The sequence below is a fragment of the Hirundo rustica genome, chromosome Z, assembly GCF_015227805.2.
Source record: "Hirundo rustica isolate bHirRus1 chromosome Z, bHirRus1.pri.v3, whole genome shotgun sequence".
NCBI lineage: Eukaryota > Metazoa > Chordata > Aves > Passeriformes > Hirundinidae > Hirundo > Hirundo rustica.
Genome location: NC_053488.1, coordinates 50,716,824 through 50,739,309, shown reverse-complemented (window position 1 = coordinate 50,739,309; position 22,486 = coordinate 50,716,824). Strand labels below are relative to the sequence as shown.

Below are 22,486 nucleotides of genomic sequence, written 5' to 3'. Positions count from 1 at the left end.
AGGATCCTGTCATAGTGCTGAGCTCTTTTCCCACTCAGATGCATCATGATATCGAAGACATACTATACTGTACATGTGAATTTTTTTTTTTTAGGAGGTAGGTACTTAATCACTCTTGACAACCACATCTAATTGCCTAAAATTAACCGAAAACTCCTAATGAATAGTACTTACCTCCACCTGTGTTACAAGTCATATGACATTCAGGAACAGAAATGAGAGGGAACACACAAAATCAGAGAGCAAGATAAGCAAATCTTCTACAGCATCATCCAGAAGTTGCTGAATTGCTCAATTCAGTTTTCCACATCTTCATGTCAATCCCCTACAAAACAAAACAAACAAAAAAACCAACCAACCAACAACACCCTCACCTGTTTTCCACATGAAAAAATTCCTGTACTGCTGACTTTGAGAAAGAGTCTTCTCAGCAGGAAGTCCAGAGCAGTAACAACTTACTCAAGGAAATCAGAGAAAAAGTTAATCCCAGTATTTCACCTTTCAAAGCCCACTGACCATGGAAAATCTCCCAATGTGCACAGGCTCAGTGAAGAGGTAACTGAAATGGAGAACCAGATGTTTGTGGAAACAGCACAAATGATTATTAAATGCTCTTAAGATTTTTTCACATACCTGAACTGTTAAAACTGCCTAGCAGACTTTTGATGAGCAGGAAACAGCTGAAGCCCTCATTATTTCATGCATAGAACACTACATGTATTTGATTTTGGCAGTTTTATTATTTTGTGAGAACTTAAACAGATTAGACTAGAAATTAAAAGTTGTAGAAGTCAGAGGCTGCAGCTTCCCAGAAAGAAGGAAAAGGAAGACATTAGCTTCTCTGTAGTAGAAGGAAAATTTACACCAATTTGCTTAGGTTTAATTAATCTCACAGTGCACATTAGGAATGAGTCATCCAAGGGTTAAATGGAAAAGGTCATTACAACAAAATGATGCATTGGCTCCTGAGAGGATAACAGTAAGGCACAGCCACATTGCCATTCTACCCACAAAATCCGAAATTTAAAAGCATGATTGGAATATGTGCTTTTTCTTAACACGCAGACAAATGAAGCACTCTTAGATTCAAAAAGGAATAAAATGGATTGGGCTAAGGAAGTTGGAGCTTTTTTTTTTTTTTTCTTTTTTTCCCAGATTGCCACAGTAGTTCCAAACTGCTTGACAATGAAATGTGATAGAAGACACATGCTTAAGTATCCTCTGTCTTTGTCTGAAGGGTCCAACAAGGTGAAGGCCATTGCTCTGGCTTTGCAGTGTTTGGTTCAATGCAATGAACTTCTCTCAGATCAGACTCCTGTTTATCATCTGCTGATTCTTGGTCTTTGCAGGATGCAGGTGGAATCTGTACAGCAGGCATGACATCTCTTTTGTAGGCATTTATTTCCTCTTCAGCAACAGAGTCTGGTTGGCTTGAATGATCAGATCTTTCAGATAAGCCAATATAGTCATGGTCAAAAACTACTGCACTTTGTAGAATGTAACGATTGTCTGTAAAAGGAAAGTAGCCATTAGTTCAGATCCCTAAAGCCATACTTAAAATGTTAGTGAGATGCTAATTTACTTTTCAAAACAATTTCCAAAAAAGGACAAGAATGTTTGAGTGACAGCAGACTCCTAATGTGAATTTCCCAATTTCACTGAGCATCAAATGTTCAGCATCTCATTATATCCACAAAATAATCCTTGTGATGATCCACATTTAGAGCTCCTCTTAGCTAAGTCACTGACTAGCTTGATGTCTGTGATAGTCACCTGTTGAACTAACAGCTTGAATAAGTGGACATATAAAGCTTTTCATTTTGTGCATGCACTGGGATAAATATGGTTTCTTCATGCTCTCACTGGGAAATCTTAACACAACAGGCTTTCTTAAACCATAAAAAGTAAGTAACGTAGGTAAGCAAAAAATAAATCAAACACCAAAAACCCCCCAAATCTATCCCAGCCAAGCCCAAGACAGTCACTTCCTGAAAAAGGGAATTCTATGTTTATGCACAGCTTCTGCAGTAAATGAATTATTCAGCAGTAAATATATTAGGCTCTAATACTACAAAGACCACTACTTTCAGCTTTTTTTACAGTAACACAATTTACCAAATGTTATTGTAATAGCTGCTCATTATCTTTATGCTTGATGTGTGTGTGACTTCCTCCTCGCACATCAGCAATTTAATGAGGAATCGAAAGGCACAGAGTGATCATCCAAAAAAAGTAGCGGCCTCGTGACATGACATGAAATCAGTATCTTCATTACAAAAATCTAACTGACGACTGACATAAATATTACAGCTTGTTCCATGAAATTCTAGAATCAGTTTCAGCTTTGAAAAATCTCTCAGCTTTAATAGGTGATGTTTACCTCTTAATTTACCATCTCAGTGTAGTTTATACATTTACAAGAACCAAAGCTTGACCACATGTGCCAATTGTTCTGCTCTTCGAGAACTCCAAAGTAAAAAGCAGCTTGTTCTGTGACAGAAGTCTTCTGGACACAAAGTATTAAATTTTTTTAAAAATGCCTCTGGTGACTCAAAGACAGGATAAGCAGAAAAGAAAGAGCTGACATTGTTTGATTCATGAAAGGGCATGCTGAATATGTAAGATCAGAAGTTATCCAAATCTTTGGAAATTTCTAGCCATCCTACCACGGAGAATGACAATTTTATTTGCTCTTATAAGAGAACTGACTTCCTTACTAGGATAATTTAAAATAAACTATTCCAAAAGCAGCTCTCTGATGTAGTCTTCCTATTTTAAGGCTTTAGAAGACATTCCAATGTTGTAAAAAAGAAAAAGTTTCCATTGCATAAGCAAAATTAATGTGAATCCCGCCTACACCAAAACAGAAACACAGTCAGAAAATGCTCCTTGAACACAGTTCAGCCTGCTTATACTTCTAGCATGTTCTTATACTTCTATCAGCCAGCACGAATAGAGCCAAGCCAGTGATTAGGAGCAACTTTAAGAGGGGCTATTTTTAAAAAGACTTTGAACATTATTCATGAGCTCTGTTCCATGCTCTGCATAGTTTGATGTTACTCACACTTGCTATTCTCCTTACAGTAAAGTACAGCTATTACATTATTTTTTTTGTGTGCTACTATAATTCCCACTGGTGAGTGAATGATACTTTTTCATTCTAGTAACCTAACACCACAATAGAGATGTTAAAACAGAAAATGGAACTTGTTTTTACATATATAAAAATACAAACTTAAAAAAATTATATACACCTTTTTCACTGGACCCTCTTATATATGGCTTGAGGTGAGACATCTTGATGGGTCTTTTCAGCCTGGATCCTGTGGAATCTCTTAATATTGCACAGCCATTTTCTGTGATGTAATCTATGACGCAAGGACCAATCCATTCCGACTGGAAACGACCATCTTTCCACCAGTTTTTCCTTTGCCTGAGGACTTCATGACCAACTTTAAGTTGAAGAGTATTTAATTGTTTTGGCTTCCTTTTGACTGTAATTTTGGGTCTGATTTTTTGTTCATCTGAAGTTTTTTTATCTGCCTATAGAAAGATACATGTAAATTACTTTTTTTTTTTCCCCCCAAAAGTAATCATGCAATTTTGTAGCATTGGTTAACAGTGCTTAAGCATGACAGAGTTATTTTGGATGTGTATAGTTTGTAACTATGTGGGACTGACAAAGTGATAAAGACATTGCTTTTATCTTCATAAAGCACCAGTCCATAGGCAATAGTTTTCAACTTCTCTCTTCTGCCCTCTAAGTCAGACATAGTAAACTTTTGACAATAGGTCTCTTTTAAGGTTACTCCCTCCAAATACATACGAGATGTGTAACACTGAAATTAAGGGATCACAGGGGAAGGAAGACAAACTAAAAACCACCACTCAAACCCCCACATTATTTTAAAAGGTTAGTTTATGCCTTTTCATCTTTATCTTCAGTCTTCTTACTAGTCAAATTCAAACACATACCATTTACCTTACAATCTGAGTTTTTCTCTTCCTCTAGTGCTTGACTGAGTTTTTTAGTTGCTTCAAATATTTTGGCAAAACTACCGCATTCTTCTTCCACACATATATTCATGGGCTCAACAACATGTGGGTTACGGTTGAACATTTGGAAATATGGAGTGTTTTGATCTGGCTCCTATTTTTATGGGGACCAAAAGCAAGAAAATTTAGCACACAGCTTTGCAGACATTTTGGAAGACTTCAGTCAAAAGAAGAACAACTTTCACATACCAAATTTGTCAAATTGAAAGCATAGGCTATAGCAGACAAATGTTCATCCCAATCATTTGGATGGTCTACGCAATACTTATTAAGGAAAGTTTTGATTGTCTTGGACATTCTTTCATTTACATCATCTGTCTGAGGATGAGACAATACAATTTGTTTCATTCCAAACAGGGCAAATAGTTCTTCATTTATCTTCAAAAGAATAAGAACACAGTTAGTGAACATTTCCCCTGTTCTGTATCCCATTTCAAGTAAAAAAACTCAGTTTTCCACCCCTTTTGTTGATATGATGGTGACTAGGAAAAATCTTACGTACATATTGGCACAAAACACACCAGGAGTGTGAATGAGAGCTAAAGCAGTAAATAGGGCTTAGGAGCCAGTCATTGATGGTTCCTAACCACATTTCTGCCACTTAACTCAATCTGCCATTACCTCCATGTCACAGACTTTATGATCTCTGAGAGGAACAAAGTGTGATAAGTCCTTCATAATCACTATAAGCCAATGTCAAAAACCTTAGCTATTGCTATACTGGGCAATATGAATGAAAGATATACAGCAGACTGCAGTGTGCAAACTTGTGCCACTTCAAGTGAGTGACAAAACATGCACTATGACTGCCAGGAAATAACTTTAATTTGTTCTTTTTACAAAGAATAAAGCCTTGGGAAACACTGCATAGCATTTAAATTGCAAATAATCAGTTTGATATTTTTTTGTACGTGCAAACTCCTTTGTTTTTGAGAAAGATTTTAGTTTTTTTACTTTAATTGAAAAAATAATCTAAAATTCAAATCTAAGTGATTTTTTTTTGAGGGAAAAAAACAACAAAAAAAGAGATTAACCAGCCATGTCAATAATTACCTGATAAACAAGCTCCTTCCCTTGATCTATAGGCATCTTTTGAGGTGGCCCATATAAGAAAAACACATTTATGATTGCCTTAGCAATTTCAGCTGCTGAAGTGTCACGCAGTGGTAAGATAACAGTCCATCTTGTAAATAAATCTGTCATAATTATGATGTATTTGTGACTTCTGTTTGTAACATTGAAAGGTCCTGTGATAAATGTGCTAAAGTTAATTCGTGTTATCAAATTATACAAGGTAAATGTTGAACTGTATAAAATATGAATGTTAGAAATGTGTTCAAATGTACATAAAGTAAAGGTAAAATGTAGAAACTAAAAATTAGAAATTTCCTGGCTTGGGAAGCACAGGAGGGACACGAGGAAAGTATGATTGGAATTACCAGAGAGGGGGCCTTGAAACTATTGCTGCCGGGAATCCCTGAAAGGAAACAAAGAACCACGGAAGAAGAAGATACAAGTCCGGAGACCAAGATAATCACTTCAGATGGATATCTCTACTCGTCTCCGCTGAAATTAACATATACACGACACACCCGGGCCCGATCATCAACAGCATTGTTCCACCCTACCGGTCTATTCAGACCTCCGATACCAGGACTTGAATAATTAATGAAGACGCCTCGGAGAGGATAACGTCAGAATTTCGGACTTCACTCCGCGATCTTGTGTATAAAAAGGGACAGCCGGAGACCAGAAATTGTGAACTTGGGGGGGATACCAGGCTGACAGAGCTTGTTATCCGCGTTCACCCGGCACCGATCCCGGGCTCGGCGCTGTCCTTTTAAATTGTGGCTTTCCGAGACTGATATTTTGTCTCAAAATAAAATTCGAAATTTTGATACTTTGAATTTGGTCGATCTTATTTATAACAATTCTGGTGACCCCGACGTGATTGGAGTGATACCGGGACCCCCGAGGGACCCCCGTCTCTGACCAGGAGGCGCACCGCTGAATTCAGCGGCCTGGCGGAACTGGGGTATCCGGGAGGAACCGATCAACCACACGACGAACGAAACAGCGAAAGCCACATTTAAAAGGGAGATAGGCGAGGTCAGAGCTCTCGGGGAACTCGGGGAGGTTTTTCTTTGGAAGCAGAACCTCCGGAGCCGCGGTGAAGAAATCTACTCATAAAAATCTACGTGCACGAAGAATCCACGCAGGAAAAGGATCGTAAGTATTGCGTGGTTGAGTGGGGAGTGACCGAGCGTGTGAGTGAGACGTGATTTTATCACGAAGCGAGTGGGACCCCAAAATCGCAGTTCCATAGTCCCGCGAGGGGCGTGGTCGGTTGCGGGGGAAGCGAAAGTTTCGGGGGTAAAACGCACCTCACACGTTAAGCCCTGAAAACTCGGGGAGTTTTCGGAAAGGGGGGTCGGTCACAGGAAGGCTGGGAGGGAAGGTTACGTCCTTACAAGAGTTCCGGGGACTGGTAAACCTTCCAGCCTTGGACCAGGGACGGTCCGGGAAGGAAGTAAGGAGAAGAGAGCTCGCATACACCAGAGGAAACCCGGGGGGGGAGCGATCACCCACAAAGGGCTAGTATCTGGTAAACTCACACCATGGGACAGACAAAAAGCAAAGCTAGCAAAAGGAATCTTAGGAAACCAAAGCGGGGAACCGGTAAAGGAATCCCTGAAATCCCAGTTGAGAGCCCGCTGGGATGGATGTTAGAACATTGGGAAGAATGCCCCATAAGGGAGGGAAAATCCAAGAAACGGATGGTGCATTTTTGCATAGAAGTATGGGGTGGGGTAGAAATACGGGATCACGTAATTTGGCCCGTGTTTGGAACATTTGAAGAATGGATATGTAAGGCACTGGTACGTTATGTCGGAGAAAAGGGAACTGTGGAAGAACGGGAATATGCGGGGGTCTGGGGTAGAATTGATGCAAAATTACTACCCATAAGGATAAAGGACCCTGCCGATGTTTCCGGGGATAAGTGGGAGCCTTTAGACAACTTGCCTCCACCTTACATAGTACCCTCACCCCCTCCCCTCCCTGAGCAGAACAATCCACAGAACCCGGGGAGATTGGGACCCCCTCTGGGACGGAGGATTCCTATATCCCCGTCTCTCCCCTCTGCCCCTCCGTTGGAGTCACGAACAGTGGCCCCGGTCCCACCGGTCGGGCTCCCTCCCCCGCTAGAACCTGTACAAGCCACTCAGTCACTGGGAAGAGGTACACAAAGTACAGACACCCCTGCGCCAGCCCGAGATGACCTGTTGCCTGATCTAGATCTGGCGGCTTTCTTTAATTCTCCTGAAAACACACAGCAGGGTTGGGCAGAAGCAAAACACTCACCTCCCGCTAGGAGGACTAGGAGACAACTAAAGAGGATGAATGAGACGGAGAGTGAAGGGGAAGGTGAAAGAGCAAATCTTTTCCCCTTAAGGGAAATTCCCACTGCTCCAGGAATTATCGGGTACGTAAACGTCCCGATTAATACCAGTGATGTGAGAGCCTTTAAGAAGGAGATGGGAAAACTTATGGATGACCCTTTAGGGGTCTCCGAAAGACTAGATGAATTCTTAGGAACTAGCATCTATTCGTATGAAGATCTTACAGCTATTCTCAGATCTTTGTTCAATACGGAGGAAAGGGAAATGATCAGACAAGCGGGGATACGGGAATGGGAACGGAGGAACCCTCAGAGCACTCCTGGAGATCAGAAATGGCCAAGCCAAGATCCCCGATGGAATGCTCAAACTGAGGAGGGTAGGAGAAGCATGATTGATATGAGGAACATCATCATACAGGGAATAAGGGAGGCCGTGCCCCGGGGACAAAATCTGAGCAAGGTCTTTGGGGAATGTCAAGGGAAAGATGAGACCCCCACAGAATGGTTGGAAAGGTTGAGAAAAAGCCTCCAGATATACTCTGGGACAGACCCTGATTCTCCCGTGGGGGAGGTACTTTTAAAAACCCAATTTGTAGCAAAATCATGGGAGGATATCAGGAAAAAGCTGGAAAAGATTGAGGGGTGGCAGGAGAAGGGATTGCAGGAATTACTGCGGGAAGCCCAGAAAGTCTACATGAGAAGGGACGAGGAAAAACAGAAAATACAGGCTAGGGTGTTAGTAGCTGCAGTAAGGGAAGCCCAGAAACAGGAACGCCCACAAGCTTCGGAGAAACCCTTAAGGAAAGCACCTCCGAGGGGAGCCACACGCCCGCAAAAGGGGACTTCAGGAAAATGGATAGAGGGAATGGAATGTTTCTATTGTAAAAAGAAGGGACATATGAAAAAAGATTGTCCAAAGAAGATGAGAGATGAGAAGATGTTCCGGGAGGACTAGGGAAGTCAGGGGCTCTATCTTTTGGGGTCCATAACATCAGGAGAGCCCTTGATAACATTGAAAATAGGACCCCAGGGAACAAAAATGGATTTTTTGGTAGATTCAGGGGCTGAGAAAAGTACATTCAAGCAGCTGCCCCCGGGATGCCGAGTAAGTAAAGATTCTATGGTAGTTATAGGAGCTAAAGGGGAGCCATTCAAGGTACCTATAGTTAAGAATGTGGAAATAGAATCAGAGAATAAAATTTGTTTGGGAGATATGTTGCTAGTAGAAGAGGCTGATTACAACCTGCTGGGTAGGGATTTGATGGTTGCACTGGGGATCAACCTCATCATAAGGAATTCACAGATTACGGTTAGTATATATAAACTAACCTGTGAAGATGAGGACAAAATTAATCCCAAGGTATGGCACACAGGGAAGGAAGCGGGGAAATTGGCTATGGAACCTATATCAATTGAGATTGAAAAGCCTGAGGATCCCATAAGGATCAGGCAGTACCCAATCCCTCTAGAAGGGAGGCGGGGGCTGAAACCTATAATAGAGGATTTGATCAAAAAGGGCATATTGGAGCCGTGTATGTCCAGACACAATACCCCAATACTGGCTGTTAAAAAGGGAGATGGGAATTATAGGTTAGTGCAAGATTTAAGAGCCATAAATGAAAGAACAAGAACTCGGTTCCCTGTAGTGGCTAACCCCTACACCCTTCTGAATAGGATCTCCCCGAGAGATACTTGGTACAGTGTTATAGACCTAAAGGATGCATTTTGGACCTGCCCTTTAGCTGAAGGCAGCAGGGATTTTTTTGCATTCCAATGGGAGGATCCAGACACTAACCGGAAACAACAGTTAAGGTGGGCCTCACTTCCCCAAGGATTCGTGGACTCCCCAAATTTATTTGGACAAGCATTGGAAAAGTTGCTAAGTCAGTTCTCCCCTAGGAAAGGGACCAAGATTTTACAATATGTAGATGATCTACTGGTGGCTGGTGAAACAGAGGAAGGTGTAAGAGAATGCACTATTGATTTGTTAAACTTTTTAGGGGAAAAGGGATTAAAGGTAGCAAAACAAAAGTTACAGTTCACAGAATCTGGGGTGAAATACTTAGGGCATTGGTTAGTAAAAGGGAAAAAGAAATTGGACCCTGCAAGGGTAGCTGGAATCATAGAACTGCCCCCCCCTAAAACCAAAAGACAAGTACGTCAGCTATTGGGGCTGTTAGGTTATTGTAGGCAGTGGATAGAAGGATATAGTGAAAAAGCAAAATTTTTGTATGAAAAATTAACTGCAGAGAGGATAAAATGGACAGAACAGGATGATAAGGAATTAGAGCGATTAAAGGGTGCTTTGGTGACTGCCCCAGTATTGAACCTCCCAGATATCAATAAGAAATTCCAATTATTTGTGAATGTAGAAAACCACACAGCACATGGGGTATTGACACAAGAATGGGCTGGGGATAGGAAGCCTGTAGGTTACCTTTCAAAATTGTTGGACCCTGTAAGCAGGGGGTGGCCTACATGTTTACAGGCGATAGTAGCAGTTGCCTTATTGATAGAAGAAGCCAAAAAGATTACTTTTGGGGCTCCCATCACAGTTTATACTCCACATAATGTAAGAACTATTTTACAACAAAAAGCTGAAAAATGGCTCACAGATGCCAGATTGTTGAAGTATGAGGCCATTCTCCTTCATGCTCCAGAATTAGAATTAAGGACAACACAAGCAAGTAATCCTGCTGGGTTCCTGTTTGGGGAAGCTTCATCAGAGCCTATACACAACTGTATAGACCTAGTAGAATTACAAACAAAAATTAGGGAAGATCTGGAGGACGAGGAGCTCGAAGAAGGGGAAAAATGGTTTGTAGATGGGTCAGCCAGGGTTATAGAAGGGAAAAGAAAATCAGGATATGCAATTATAGATGGGAAAACTGGGGGAGTGATAAAGTCAGGCCCCTTGGGCACTTCATGGTCAGCTCAGGCATGTGAATTGTATGCTGTGTTGCAAGCACTCAAAGGACTTAAAGGAAAAATAGGAACTATTTTCACTGACTCAAAGTATGCGTTTGGGGTAGTGCATACCTTTGGGAAAATCTGGGAGGAAAGAGGACTGGTGAACACTAGAGGAAAAGGGTTAATACATGAGGATCTAATAAGGCAAATTCTCAAGGCAGTAAGGGAACCAAAAGCTATTGCAGTGGTATATGTAAAGAGTCACCAGGCTGGACTACAGTTCAGAATACGTGGGAATAATTTGGCTGATCAGGAAGCCAGGAAAGCAGCTCTCCTAACCCTGGATACCCTGGAAAGCAGGACAGAAAATTTTGGAGAAGGTTCTCCTCATCCCACAGAAAAGGAGATTGAGGATTTCAAGAAAATGGGGGGAAATTTAATAGATGGGAAATGGAAATTGACTGACGGTCGAGAATTGATCCCAAAGGCTTATGCAAGGATCATATTAAAAAGATTGCATGCACAAACTCATTGGGGAACTCAAGCTTTAGCAGAACAATTTTTGAAATTTTTTGGATGTAAGGGTATCTTCGAGTTAGCCAAGCAGGAGGTTCAGAGTTGCTTGGTCTGCCAGAAAATTAATAAATCAAAGGTCAAACACAATGCATTAGGGGGACGTCCTTTAGCATATCGCCCCTTTGGGAGAATACAAGTGGATTTTACAGAGTTACCAAAAATAGGTAGATATAGATATCTGCTAGTGATAGTAGACCAATTAACACATTGGGTGGAGGCATTCCCTAGCCCTAGGGCTACAGCTCAAACAGTAGCACGGAGATTATTGGAGGAAGTAATTCCCAGATATGGAATCCCTGATTCCATTGATTCAGATCAGGGAACTCATTTTACATCCAAGGTCATAAAAAGCTTAGCAGAGGCTCTGGGAATCAGATGGGAATATCATACCCCATGGCATCCTCAGAGCTCAGGTCAAGTAGAGAGAATGAATCAAACTCTGAAGGCACAATTGTCAAAACTTATGCTAGAAACTAGAATGACTTGGATAAAATGCCTCCCTCTAGCCCTCCTAAACATCAGAACACAACCTCATTCCGGTTCGGGATTATCTCCATTCGAGATGTTGTACGGAATGCCTTATGAGCATGGAATGCCAGTTGGACATCCCCGGGTGGAGGATTGTCAGATCCAGTCTTATATCATTGTGATTAACAAAAATTTGCAGGAACTCCGGAAGCGTGGGTTAATAGCACAAAGCACCCCGCTGGGGTTTGCTATCCACAAGATCCAGCCGGGCGATCAAGTATTGATCAGAGCGTGGAAAGAAGCACCGCTGTCATCGCATTGGGAGGGACCTTTCCTCGTCCTCCTCACAACAGATACTGCCGTGAGAACAGCAGAGAAAGGCTGGACCCATTGCTCCCGAGTGAAAAAGGTGGAACAACACAGCAGCTCTCCGCAGTGGAAAATCACCTCTGCACCTGGGGATTTAAAGCTGAGAATTCACCGAGACACCCAATGACCAGCGCTTATCGGATAAGTTGCACTCAGGCAGGATGTCCCTGCTATCCTTTTGTTCATTTTAAGTGCGGGTATTGTGAACAAGTTTGGGTAACTCATTGTGTCCGGGGGGCTAGACCTTGGAATTTGTGTGTACCTTGTTACGAGGAGGAGGTCAGGCTTACCAATCTATTCCTATACGTTGCCACAGAATCGGGATTGTTCGAATTGGATTCTCCTGAGTGGTTCCACTATTACACTAAAGGGTTAAGGGGAGGATTGAATAAAAGGGCGGATCCACTCGTAATTGAGTGCAGGAGAACGTTGAAAGTACCCTGTAGAGGAGATCAAATAAGGAGAACGAGGTGGGAGCAGTACAAGAGGCGATATGCTCAGAGAAGCACCGGCAGGGACCCGGAAGAATATCCCTGCTGCCAAGAAGATGGATTACCCCGCCGCTGGTGGCAACCCAACGGGCGAAGGGTGGAGCAGAGGGATAGGCCTATGGGTAACCCTGGTGATCCTGAGTCAAGCCATGTGCCCCACGAATGGCCTCCACGAACCCCAAGAGGGGATGGGGATGGAAACTAATCTCCCCACGGTCCCTCCAAACCTTACCCGGAACAGAGTTTTGGAATCCAGGGTACGAGTAGACTGGGTTACACCAAAAAGGGGGGAGAATCGTCAGTGGAATGAAGGGGTTAAATTGAACAAATCCAATCACCCGATGGCAACGGCTAGGAAAAGGAGGGAGGTGAGCAGTCTTCCTTTGATCACAACATGCAAAGAATGTAACAAAACTGTGTGGATTGGAGGGAAAAAGGAGAGTACCTTTGTGGGATATCTCCAAGTTAACCCTTTATGTTATGATAAGAGGAAACTGAAGATGTGTGCCTTGAACGGGAAAACATATTGGGTGGGACAAAATGAGAAATTGCAAACAGCTACTTTAGCGAATGGACCTATATTACTCGATATGTTGGGGGAGAACGATGAAAGGGTTTGTTTAAGAATGGATAAAGTTTTTTGCTTTTCCAAGGACGAGGAAGGGTTAGACCCTGAGAACAAGATACAAAAGGTAGCCCTGGAATTTAAACGACAAGAATTGGCAGCTAAGAAAAAGAGAATGGAGCAGGAAAGAATGAGGACATTAAGTGAACAATATGATCAATTGGAAAAACAGTCTAATGATTGGAGTCTGGCTACTTCCAGCAAAAATCTTTTCCTGGATTTGGTACAGGAGATTGCTACCGAGTTAGGGCTAACTAATTGTTGGATCTGCGGAGGATTAAAATCCGCCGAAAGATGGCCATGGAAAGGTGAGAGTTTAACTCCTGAGCAGTTACTAAAATGGGATAATAAAATCTTAAACACTTTAACCCGGCCAGGAGGGTGGACACTGGATGAACGAGTAATAGGGACAATCTGTATTAGTAGGGAAGGGAATGTGTACAGTGATGTAGTGGGATACACCCCTTGTCTATCCACTCTGGCTGTAAATTCCAACAACAGATCCAAAATGTGGCAACCAGAACCCCCAAATGGGTACTGGGGAAAAGAGAAGCAAGGAAAGTGTAATTGGGTAGAGGAAATTGAACTCTGTTGGCATGAACTCACTAACGCTAACCCATATTACTCCTTAACTGAACTGGTGGAATTTTGGGACAAACCGGAAAATATAGACATTAAATGGAAAGCTCCCAGCGGGATTTATTGGATCTGTGGGAAAAGAGCTTACAGTGAATTGCCCCGGAAATGGAAAGGGTCCTGTACCCTAGGTATGATTAGACCCTCTTTCTTTACACTCCCCAGAACTGGTAGCAATTTGCTAGGGGCCCCTTTGTATGAAACCCTCAGCAGGAGAAAGCGAGAGGTAAAGAAAGGACTCCCACAAGTGGGAGGGAATCAGAAATGGGGAGAGGAAGAATGGCCTGCAGAGCGCATCATAGAATACTATGGTCCAGCCACCTGGGCACAGGATGGAAGTTGGGGTTACAGGACCCCAGTATACTTATTGAACCGGCTAATCAGGCTACAGGCTGTAGTAGAAATAGTGTCTAACCACACTTCAGACGCCCTGGAATTGTTAGCCAAACAACACTCACAAATGAGAGCTTTCGTATACCAAAATCGAATAGCTCTGGACTATTTACTAGCAGAGGAAGGGGGTGTGTGCGGGAAATTTAATGACTCAGAATGCTGTATCGAAATCAATGACTATGGAGAAACTATTAGAGATTTGGCTGCAGAAATTAAAAAAGTGGCGCACGTCCCAGTGCAGAAATGGAATTCGATCCTAAAAGCATCATGGTGGGATCAAATATTTGGAACGGGAGATTGGTGGAAGAAGGTGGGGTTCTTTATCCTGTGCTCAGTGGCTGGGTTAGTGTTCTTGCCTTGTTTAATACCTTGCCTAATAAGACTAATTCACACTGTGGTCCAGGGAATGCAAATAGCAGCCCTTCCTATGGATCCGGAATTAGCTTCAGGAGGATTAGCCAAAGAAAAAGCCACCTCAAAAATTATGAATTTAACCGAGGAAAGAAGTACTGCGGCTCAGGTGTTAGAAAAATTTGAAGCCCAGATACAGGGAGGAAACATAGAGAGAACATATTGGAACAAAACGACAGGGGAAAGGTTAACAGAATAATGGTTAAGAGGCTTTTTTATCTTGACAGAGAAAAAAGACTATAACCAGAACACGAATTAAATTGGTGAATTTGGAAGAGGGGGGATTGTGATAAATGTGCTAAAGTTAATTCGTGTTATCAAATTATACAAGGTAAATGTTGAACTGTATAAAATATGAATGTTAGAAATGTGTTCAAATGTACATAAAGTAAAGGTAAAATGTAGAAACTAAAAATTAGAAATTTCCTGGCTTGGGAAGCACAGGAGGGACACGAGGAAAGTATGATTGGAATTACCAGAGAGGGGGCCTTGAAACTATTGCTGCCGGGAATCCCTGAAAGGAAACAAAGAACCACGGAAGAAGAAGATACAAGTCCGGAGACCAAGATAATCACTTCAGATGGATATCTCTACTCGTCTCCGCTGAAATTAACATATACACGACACACCCGGGCCCGATCATCAACAGCATTGTTCCACCCTACCGGTCTATTCAGACCTCCGATACCAGGACTTGAATAATTAATGAAGACGCCTCGGAGAGGATAACGTCAGAATTTCGGACTTCACTCCGCGATCTTGTGTATAAAAAGGGACAGCCGGAGACCAGAAATTGTGAACTTGGGGGGGATACCAGGCTGACAGAGCTTGTTATCCGCGTTCACCCGGCACCGATCCCGGGCTCGGCGCTGTCCTTTTAAATTGTGGCTTTCCGAGACTGATATTTTGTCTCAAAATAAAATTCGAAATTTTGATACTTTGAATTTGGTCGATCTTATTTATAACAGGTCCCATTAGCTCTATGGTGACTGCTGTCCATGGGTCGTCTGCTTTGACAGGGTGTATTTTGGGCACTATGGTGGCTGTGTTCTTTGCTGCCTGGCAATGCTGGCAAGCATAAACCTAGAGAAGACATCAGGGAAGATATTATCAATGAAAAGTGACAGTGAGGCGATGACAACCGTCAGAATCATAGATCTTCACTATTTCTCTGTAAATCAGGTCAGACCAGGCAATGCAGAACAAATTTATCACCTTTCTTACAATTTTTTATGCTTAGATTTTTCAGAAACAGCATAAAACCAAAACAAAACCCAAGAATATTGAATGCCAGGAGAGGGACATGTAAAAGAACTCATTGCTGAATTCTCTCCATTCTGAAAGCACTGTGCTTCTTCAAGTCCACAGTACAAATTTTAAAATCCATTACTATCAGTAAATAATAAAGGGAGTAGGAAGCAACTGGGAGTGACAGGAAGTCCTAATCATTCCCCTTTTGGCTCCTCTATGTATGCTATGGCTGAAAACACTGGAATTGTACATAATCTTCCATACATAACAAACTACGGGACAGAGAACCTTTGTCCAATATAAATTGAAAGGAAAGACTCATTTTCAGTTCACGTAAAAGTTGCACATAAACTTTAAGAAGTCAGGTGATGCAGCAAGCTGATAGCAGCAGTAATTTGGCCTTAAAGGATATTTACATACAGTTTCCTGAGGGACCAAATCCTGCTGCTGTATCTTTGGGTGAAAGAGAAGGAACCTTCCCAAGCTTTGATGAACGTAACTATTTCCTGAACACACCTAAGTGTAAAGCAGAGACACCGTTCTCATATTCTTATCTGCTGGCAGCTACTCTGGTCATACATTACATCCTAACAAAGATACGTGAGAGTCCTTGCACAAGAAATCTCTCTCAGAGACTGGATGTGCCCTGCCTACCAAAAGAGATTATGGCCCCCACCACACCATAGCGGTGTGCAAGCCAGTAGTAAAAGACTAAAAAGTAGTAAAAGAATAAAAACAAACACCATGCATTGCCAAGATGACCAGTCGCAGTGTAATTGCAAACTCACATTTCCTCTTCATGAAACAGCCTAGGTACTTGCTGTACCAAAGTTATTAGGATTACCAAATGTTTGTAACAGACTGTATAAAGTATCCTGTAGCTATGAGGCCATACCCACTGCTTGACATCATTTGTTACAGAGGTCCAGTAGTAATTAGACTCCACTAAAGTCAGTGTCCTTGATATACCATGATGAGTGCCAGCAGCATTTTTGTGGCATTTCTCGAGGACCTTTTTCTTCTCTTCATCTGAAACAATTACCAGGCGCATTTGTTTTCTGTCTTTTCCAACATAGAACAACTTGTTTTCTGAAAGAAGTACCAGCAAATTATAAGCAAGTGCTTGGTCTTCTATTTAGTTTATTAAACTACTGAGCATGATTCAGAATAGAATTTATTATACTAAGTTCACTTTGGTATAAACATAGCTTTTTGTTTACAAACATTTAAATTATGTCCTCCAAAGAGCCATTAGTTCAGCCATGTTTATTATCTGGACACAAGGAGTTACACAGGCAAGTCAGAATGCAAAGTCAGAATGCAAGTCAGCATTCCCACAGGAAGTGTGACTGAAACACAAACTAACACTGGGGCTGGCAAGGGGAGGTAGGAGCCTTGAAACTGTTGTTTGTGAAGCTGTTGGGTGCCTGCCAGCAACCTTGACACTGATAATGATAGATTTAACTCCTCCCTGCTTTCTCTCTATACAACACTGGCAGCTTTGATGGGATTGAGGCAGCACAGCAGACTACAACGCCTCATGAAGGCTCATGTATCTCCCAGGGCTGCAATAAAGTTGAGAAGGGCCTGGAGGCTCTCAGGTGACTGATGGCAAAGGTGTCCTTGCACTTCTGTCCAGCCATCCCCCAGACTGGATGGAGCATTCCTTCTCTCTAGCTGCAGATCTATTTCCCTTTCTGTAATCCTTTCAATTATGGATTGAAGTGACTACATATTTCTACAGTATATAAAACAAGGTTTGGCTTTTATATAGATAAATAAACCTGTCCTGGAATGGACTAAAGCAGACTGAGCTTCCATTTCTACAAACATCCTGTTACATATTAACCAGGGATATGCAGAGCATTTGTCTCATAGAGAATGTTTATTAAAATCACAGAATGCTGTAGAGCAAGATCTCACTTTTTTCATATTAGGAAATCTTCACCTTAATATCTATATTTAGCATAATTTGAGAGAAAAGCTTTACCCTTGAAAACAAATTTTTTGGCAGCTCTCCTGATTCCACTTCTTTCACTTGATAATGTTGTGGGATGATATTCCCCTGTTCGCCTGTAGTATGCAATCTGCTTCAGGTGGAGCCCACCACTTTTTCCACTACGAACCATTGCCAATCTGAACAAAATACACAGAATTTATTAGATAAATTGTCAGAGAAGCACTTTTTCAAGTTCTTACCGATTTATTTGTAGCTCAGAGGCAACCTGGTTGCCTCTAAGAAGAGGTTACACCATCTACTATACCCATCCACTTACAACTTTAGCAACAAGGAACACTGCTTGAAACACTAATTTTGTTCTAGGCAGAGCTGGTTTTGTCAAACTATATTTTTAAATTTCCACACAATGGAGACTTCTACTACACTCATTGGACAGGAAAAGGAAATGGTATCAAAGAGAAAGAAGTAATTCTTCTCACTCTTGGAGGATACCTCTCAAACTCAGTTGTGCTGGAGATTGTCCAAAGATCCACCTTAGCTGAGAAAAGTCTATACAGGAAAATAGGAAAAAAAAAACAAAAAAAACAACTTCCCAGAGAGAAACCAGTGGAATTTTAATTTTTTTTTCACTAATTAATCAGGCAATTAGATTTTGAAATTTCAAACCAGACTCTGCATGTGAGGTGACAACTCATTCCTTCATATAAGCTGACTTCCTTGATAACATCAATAAACAATAGTGTCATTAGTAAAATGTGCCACTAATATAAAGCATGTTTGGGTTTAGCAAGAATAGCATCAAAATTTACTTATGTAATAATGAAAAATCAAAATATTCACAGGCAGGATTATTGATGCAGCCTCTACATGATATAAGTGGTTTGTTTTTTTCCAAATCTGTTGCAGCAACATAGACAACACAGCAGTTTTGTCCTGCTTTTGTCAATGTATGCAGGAGCAGGATCAAGCTTGGCACCTATCATGTCAGAATTTCATGGTGAACACTGCTTGCCCACAGCATTAAATAAATTTCTTCCTTATCCTGCCACTGTTCCAGTGCCTGACTGTGGCAATACATAGCCTGCTTGTCATGGTTTTGGGCAAATTTGGGAGAAAACCCTAAGTCACCCTAAGACACTGCTAAAAAGAGTAATTAGTCTGCCTGCCATATGTGCCAAGTGACTTATGGGGAAATGACAGTAACTGGTCACTCTGGAATGCACATCATCTCATTATGTGGCAATGTTATTTGAAAACTAAATGAGTAAGACAAGATGTCTATCTTTCAATTTATAAATTCTGACCTACCTTTACTATGCTGGTGGGAAGGAGATAAAGACCTCTTAAGAGTGATTATGCCTGCTTTCATTTCATCCTTTCCTCCCAGAAAACAAAATGCTATATGTTATTTTTGGAACCTGCAACCTGAGCTAAGCACTGCTGTTAGCAACGGCAAATGCATGCCATGAACTTCCCATTCAAAATGTGACAAGAATTTTGCCTCACTGAATACTTCATTTTATACAACCTAGAGCTGGTTTTCAAAACAAGCCAAGGCTCTTGTCATCCAGCATTAGTGTTTTAAAGTAAAATTTTCATACCTGAGAGAACTAACACAGACGTACTTCCCAACACCACGATCTCACCTGTGAAGAAAGAGGGTTTTAGAACAGGGAAGGGAGGAGCCAGAACATGGGACTGGCCTGACACAGCAGTTTCCCGTAACTTTATGTCTGACAGCACATGCTAAACCAACCCACCAAGCTGGTAAATTGGATAACTAACAGCAGAAAAGGAGGTGAGGCTACCATGAAGTAAATTAATGTTCCTGTTGTTTAAAAAAAGTCAATTAACTAGTATTTCTCACAGTAAAAGAGCACTGGTGAAGGGCAATTAAAATATCCATTCTGCCAGGTGTTGTAATGTATTAATTGGGTAATATTCTTTTCTATCTGTCCCTGCCCAGCAGTGCCCATCCCCCTGACTGAGATGTAACCTAATCCTGTTTTATCACTGATTGGGTGGTGCCTCTGGGTCTCACCCATGGGCCCCGCCCCCCGGGGGAAAAAGCCATGGCGGGGGAGGGGCCAGCACTCTCTGGCATCGGCTCTCCATCGGGAAGGGTCTTCAAAGCTGAGCAGGACATAAGAATAAAAGCAGAAATATCCCACCCGAAGTCAGAGAGTCAAGACTCTTCCTTTACCTTCAGCGGCCGTCTAGTCGCGTCAGGGAGGCTACAGCCAGGAGCACAAATTCAAGTTTTCCTCACGGGTTTCCTCAAGGCCAGTCCTGCACTTAAGTTATCTGAAGTCAAAACTAGCCCAGTGTGACCTGTCACTTAGCCACAGGGATGATAGACACTTTCAAACATGGGAAGATCTTACAAAACAATCTTTATTCTTACAGTACTTTTGAAACTTGCCTGAAACAGCAAATATACTCCAGAGAACCCCAAATTGCCCACTTTAATAAAATGAAGTTGCACAGCAACAAGACACCATACACTTCAGCTAAGCAGACACACTATCCACACTCCTGCAATAGCAACTTCTGTTACAAGCATTTTGAAGAGCTTAGGTAAGCCAATGAAGAATGTACTATGTAGCACACACATACATTAATTCAGCAGGGTCCTGACCCGGCAAACTGTTAAGTGCGTAAATCTGCTGGACTGCTGCCTAATACAAGCTTCCTTCCCGGATATTTAGTTTCTTGTGGCCCTACTAATCTTTTCCCTCACTGCCTAATTTACTTTGTTTGGCCTAGTTCTAAAAAAGTGCCAAAAAAACCCAGCCCTGAAAAGAACAATTTATAAAATCTTCTGGTTTTCTTATTTATTCAGATAATTAATATGTTGTCTCTCAATAATCACAATGCATCTGGTAGGCTAAAAATCAAAAACATAAAATCAGCTGTCTATTTTTTAGTACCTTTGGAGCTTGAAAAGTATATATTAGAAAGTATTTTAGCAAAGAGAATGAAACTTCCATATCACCAGAGGTCTTCTGGCTTTAGTAGCTTAGCCAAAACAGTCACACCTATTACCACTCAGCTATTTCATCTTTTAATACCCATTTTCTCCTACACACAAACACAATCCTAACTGCAAAACTATTCTTTTAGTCCAGCTTTCTACCAATTCCCCTACCTCTGACTGCTGTTCTACAAGAAACAGAAATTGCCTGTTGAGCCCGGAGTCACAGTCACAGAATGATTAGGGTTGGGACAGACTTTAAAGATCATCAGCTTCCAAACAGCTGCCATGGTCAGGGATAACTTCCACTAGATGAGGTTCCTCAGAGCCCTAAACCCACTTGGGCTTGAACACTTCCAGGAATGGGACAGACACATTTTTTCTGGGCAACCTGTTTCAGTGCGCCTCATCATCCTCTCGGTAAAGATTTTTTCCTAACATCTGATCTAAACTTGCTCCCCTTCTTTGAATCCATTCCCCCTTGTCCTATCAGTATATGTTCACATAAGAAGTCTCCCTCCAGCTCCCTTTGTAGGCTATCTCCAGTACACAGCTTTAAAACATCACTTTTCTAACCCAGCGCTTCTAAATAAGTGTGTCAGACTGACAGACCCGCCTATATTCCTCCCTGTTTTGCAAGAGTGACAGAGGGCTGGGGCTGGCGCGTATAAGGCCGAGTAGGTAGGCATGCGAGGCCCCGTCTTGCCGCCCGCGGCAGCGTCAGCCGTCATCCAGAACTCCCAGCAGCGATTCCTCTCGGGAAGGCGCCTCCACATCCTCCCTCCCGCCCACAGCACTACACACCCCAGCGTACAATGCGCCCGCGCAGGGCATGCCGGGAGCCGCGGTCGAGAGTGACCGGCCCCTGGGCCTCGCAACCCGCGCGTGCAGGAAGCGACACCAACGCGACATTTTTGCTTCCCTCCACCGTCTCTCGCCGCCCTTTCGGCCCGGCGAGGACAGCCAGGCACGCACCTGCTCCGGCAGAGGTACCGGCAAGGCCCGTCGCCGGCGCTACAGTTTCCGGGACAGACCAACCACAGCGACGGCCGCGGCGGCGCCCCGAGATTTTTGTGGCGCCCCCGGAAGTGGCGGGAGGGAGGGGAGGGGGCGGGGCAGCGACGGCACCGCCTCCTTGGGGGGCTGTGGGGCCGCCGCGGGCAGGTGAGGTAGTCGCTCTTTATTTCCTTCCCTGCCTTTCCCTTGTTCCCATTCCTGGTGCGGCCGGGACACCGGTAGGCATCGGCGGTGGCTGAGGTGAGCGGGAGTTCCCATGAGAAGCGGTGTCGCGGTGGGCGGGCAGCGCAGGCATTGCGGCGGGCACCGGCCCCTCTCCGGAGCGCACGGTGGGCAGAGCCCCGCGGGCTCCGCCGCCTGTTCCCCGGGCACGCCGAAGGCGGCTGTGGCGGGCACGGCCCATGTGCGCGGCCAGCGCTTTGTCTCTTGGTCGTTCTGCTCTTGGACAGGGTTTCGCTGAAGCAGTGGCGGCGCCGCACACCGGGTGTGTGGGGCTGCAGCGTGCGGTGCTGTCAGTGTCAGGTGAAACGTTTTGGTACAGATGAGCACGTGGGGAAGGGTGGTGTGTGCCTTAGCGGGGATGGGGAGGGAAGTGACAGAGCATCTCTTGGAGCTCTGCATTTGGAGTACTGTTAACATCCCCAAAGCTGATGATAAATTCAGTACAAAATATGTTGGAGCAAGGGAGATTGCTGTCTGCAATCAAAATAAGGGGGAGGGGGAGGAAGCAGCTGCAGCCCCAAAGCTGAGAATTAATTATATGTCAGTAGCCCCAAAGCTGAGAATTGATTACATGTCATCTCTCTCATGAGAGAGATGTAAAGACTGCATCTCCTGTGTAACATTTATCTTTGTTTTCCTGGTGTTTTCCAGACCGTAGGAACTTTACAGGGTGTTGGTTAACTTTGAAATCAGTATCATAACCACAAGGAAATAAGTCGTTTTCTCT

At 42.9% G+C, this 22,486-nt stretch overlaps 2 protein-coding genes across 14 annotated transcripts in view; one reads left to right on the top strand and one right to left on the bottom strand.

Annotated features, from left to right (window-relative positions):
* Positions 1 to 842: 842 nt before the first annotated feature.
* Positions 843 to 21,555, bottom strand: GIN1 (gypsy retrotransposon integrase 1). Of its 2 annotated transcripts, XM_040091156.2 has the most exons (9): positions 19,148 to 19,185; positions 17,577 to 17,722; positions 16,482 to 16,675; positions 15,315 to 15,418; positions 5,110 to 5,317; positions 4,246 to 4,434; positions 3,983 to 4,150; positions 3,255 to 3,543; positions 843 to 1,509 (listed from the first exon to the last, which is right to left on the bottom strand). In XM_040091156.2, exons 2-9 carry the CDS (start codon positions 17,713 to 17,715, stop codon positions 1,211 to 1,213), a joined length of 1,590 nt encoding a protein of 529 aa, XP_039947090.1. In that variant the 5' UTR covers positions 17,716 to 17,722; positions 19,148 to 19,185; the 3' UTR covers positions 843 to 1,210. The 2 variants fall into 2 exon arrangements, 1 of the variants encoding a protein (XP_039947090.1); XR_005704524.2 differs by lacking the exons at positions 843 to 1,509; positions 3,255 to 3,543; positions 3,983 to 4,150; ... (1 more) ...; positions 5,110 to 5,317; positions 15,315 to 15,418 and adding exons at positions 19,750 to 19,835; positions 21,496 to 21,555 and having other exon boundaries at positions 15,617 to 16,675; positions 19,148 to 19,192.
* Positions 21,358 to 22,486, top strand: part of PPIP5K2 (diphosphoinositol pentakisphosphate kinase 2) — a 50,812-nt gene continuing 49,683 nt past the window's right edge. For 3 of the 12 annotated variants that reach the window (XM_058424142.1, XM_058424141.1, XM_040091145.2), the window contains exon 1: positions 21,643 to 21,777. The gene's annotated coding sequence lies outside the window, so the exon portion shown is untranslated. Of the gene's footprint in view, positions 21,510 to 21,613; positions 21,778 to 21,896; positions 22,060 to 22,486 lie in introns of those variants that run through there. The other 9 variants (XM_040091154.2, XM_058424143.1, XM_040091152.2 and 6 more) reach the window with 7 other exon arrangements.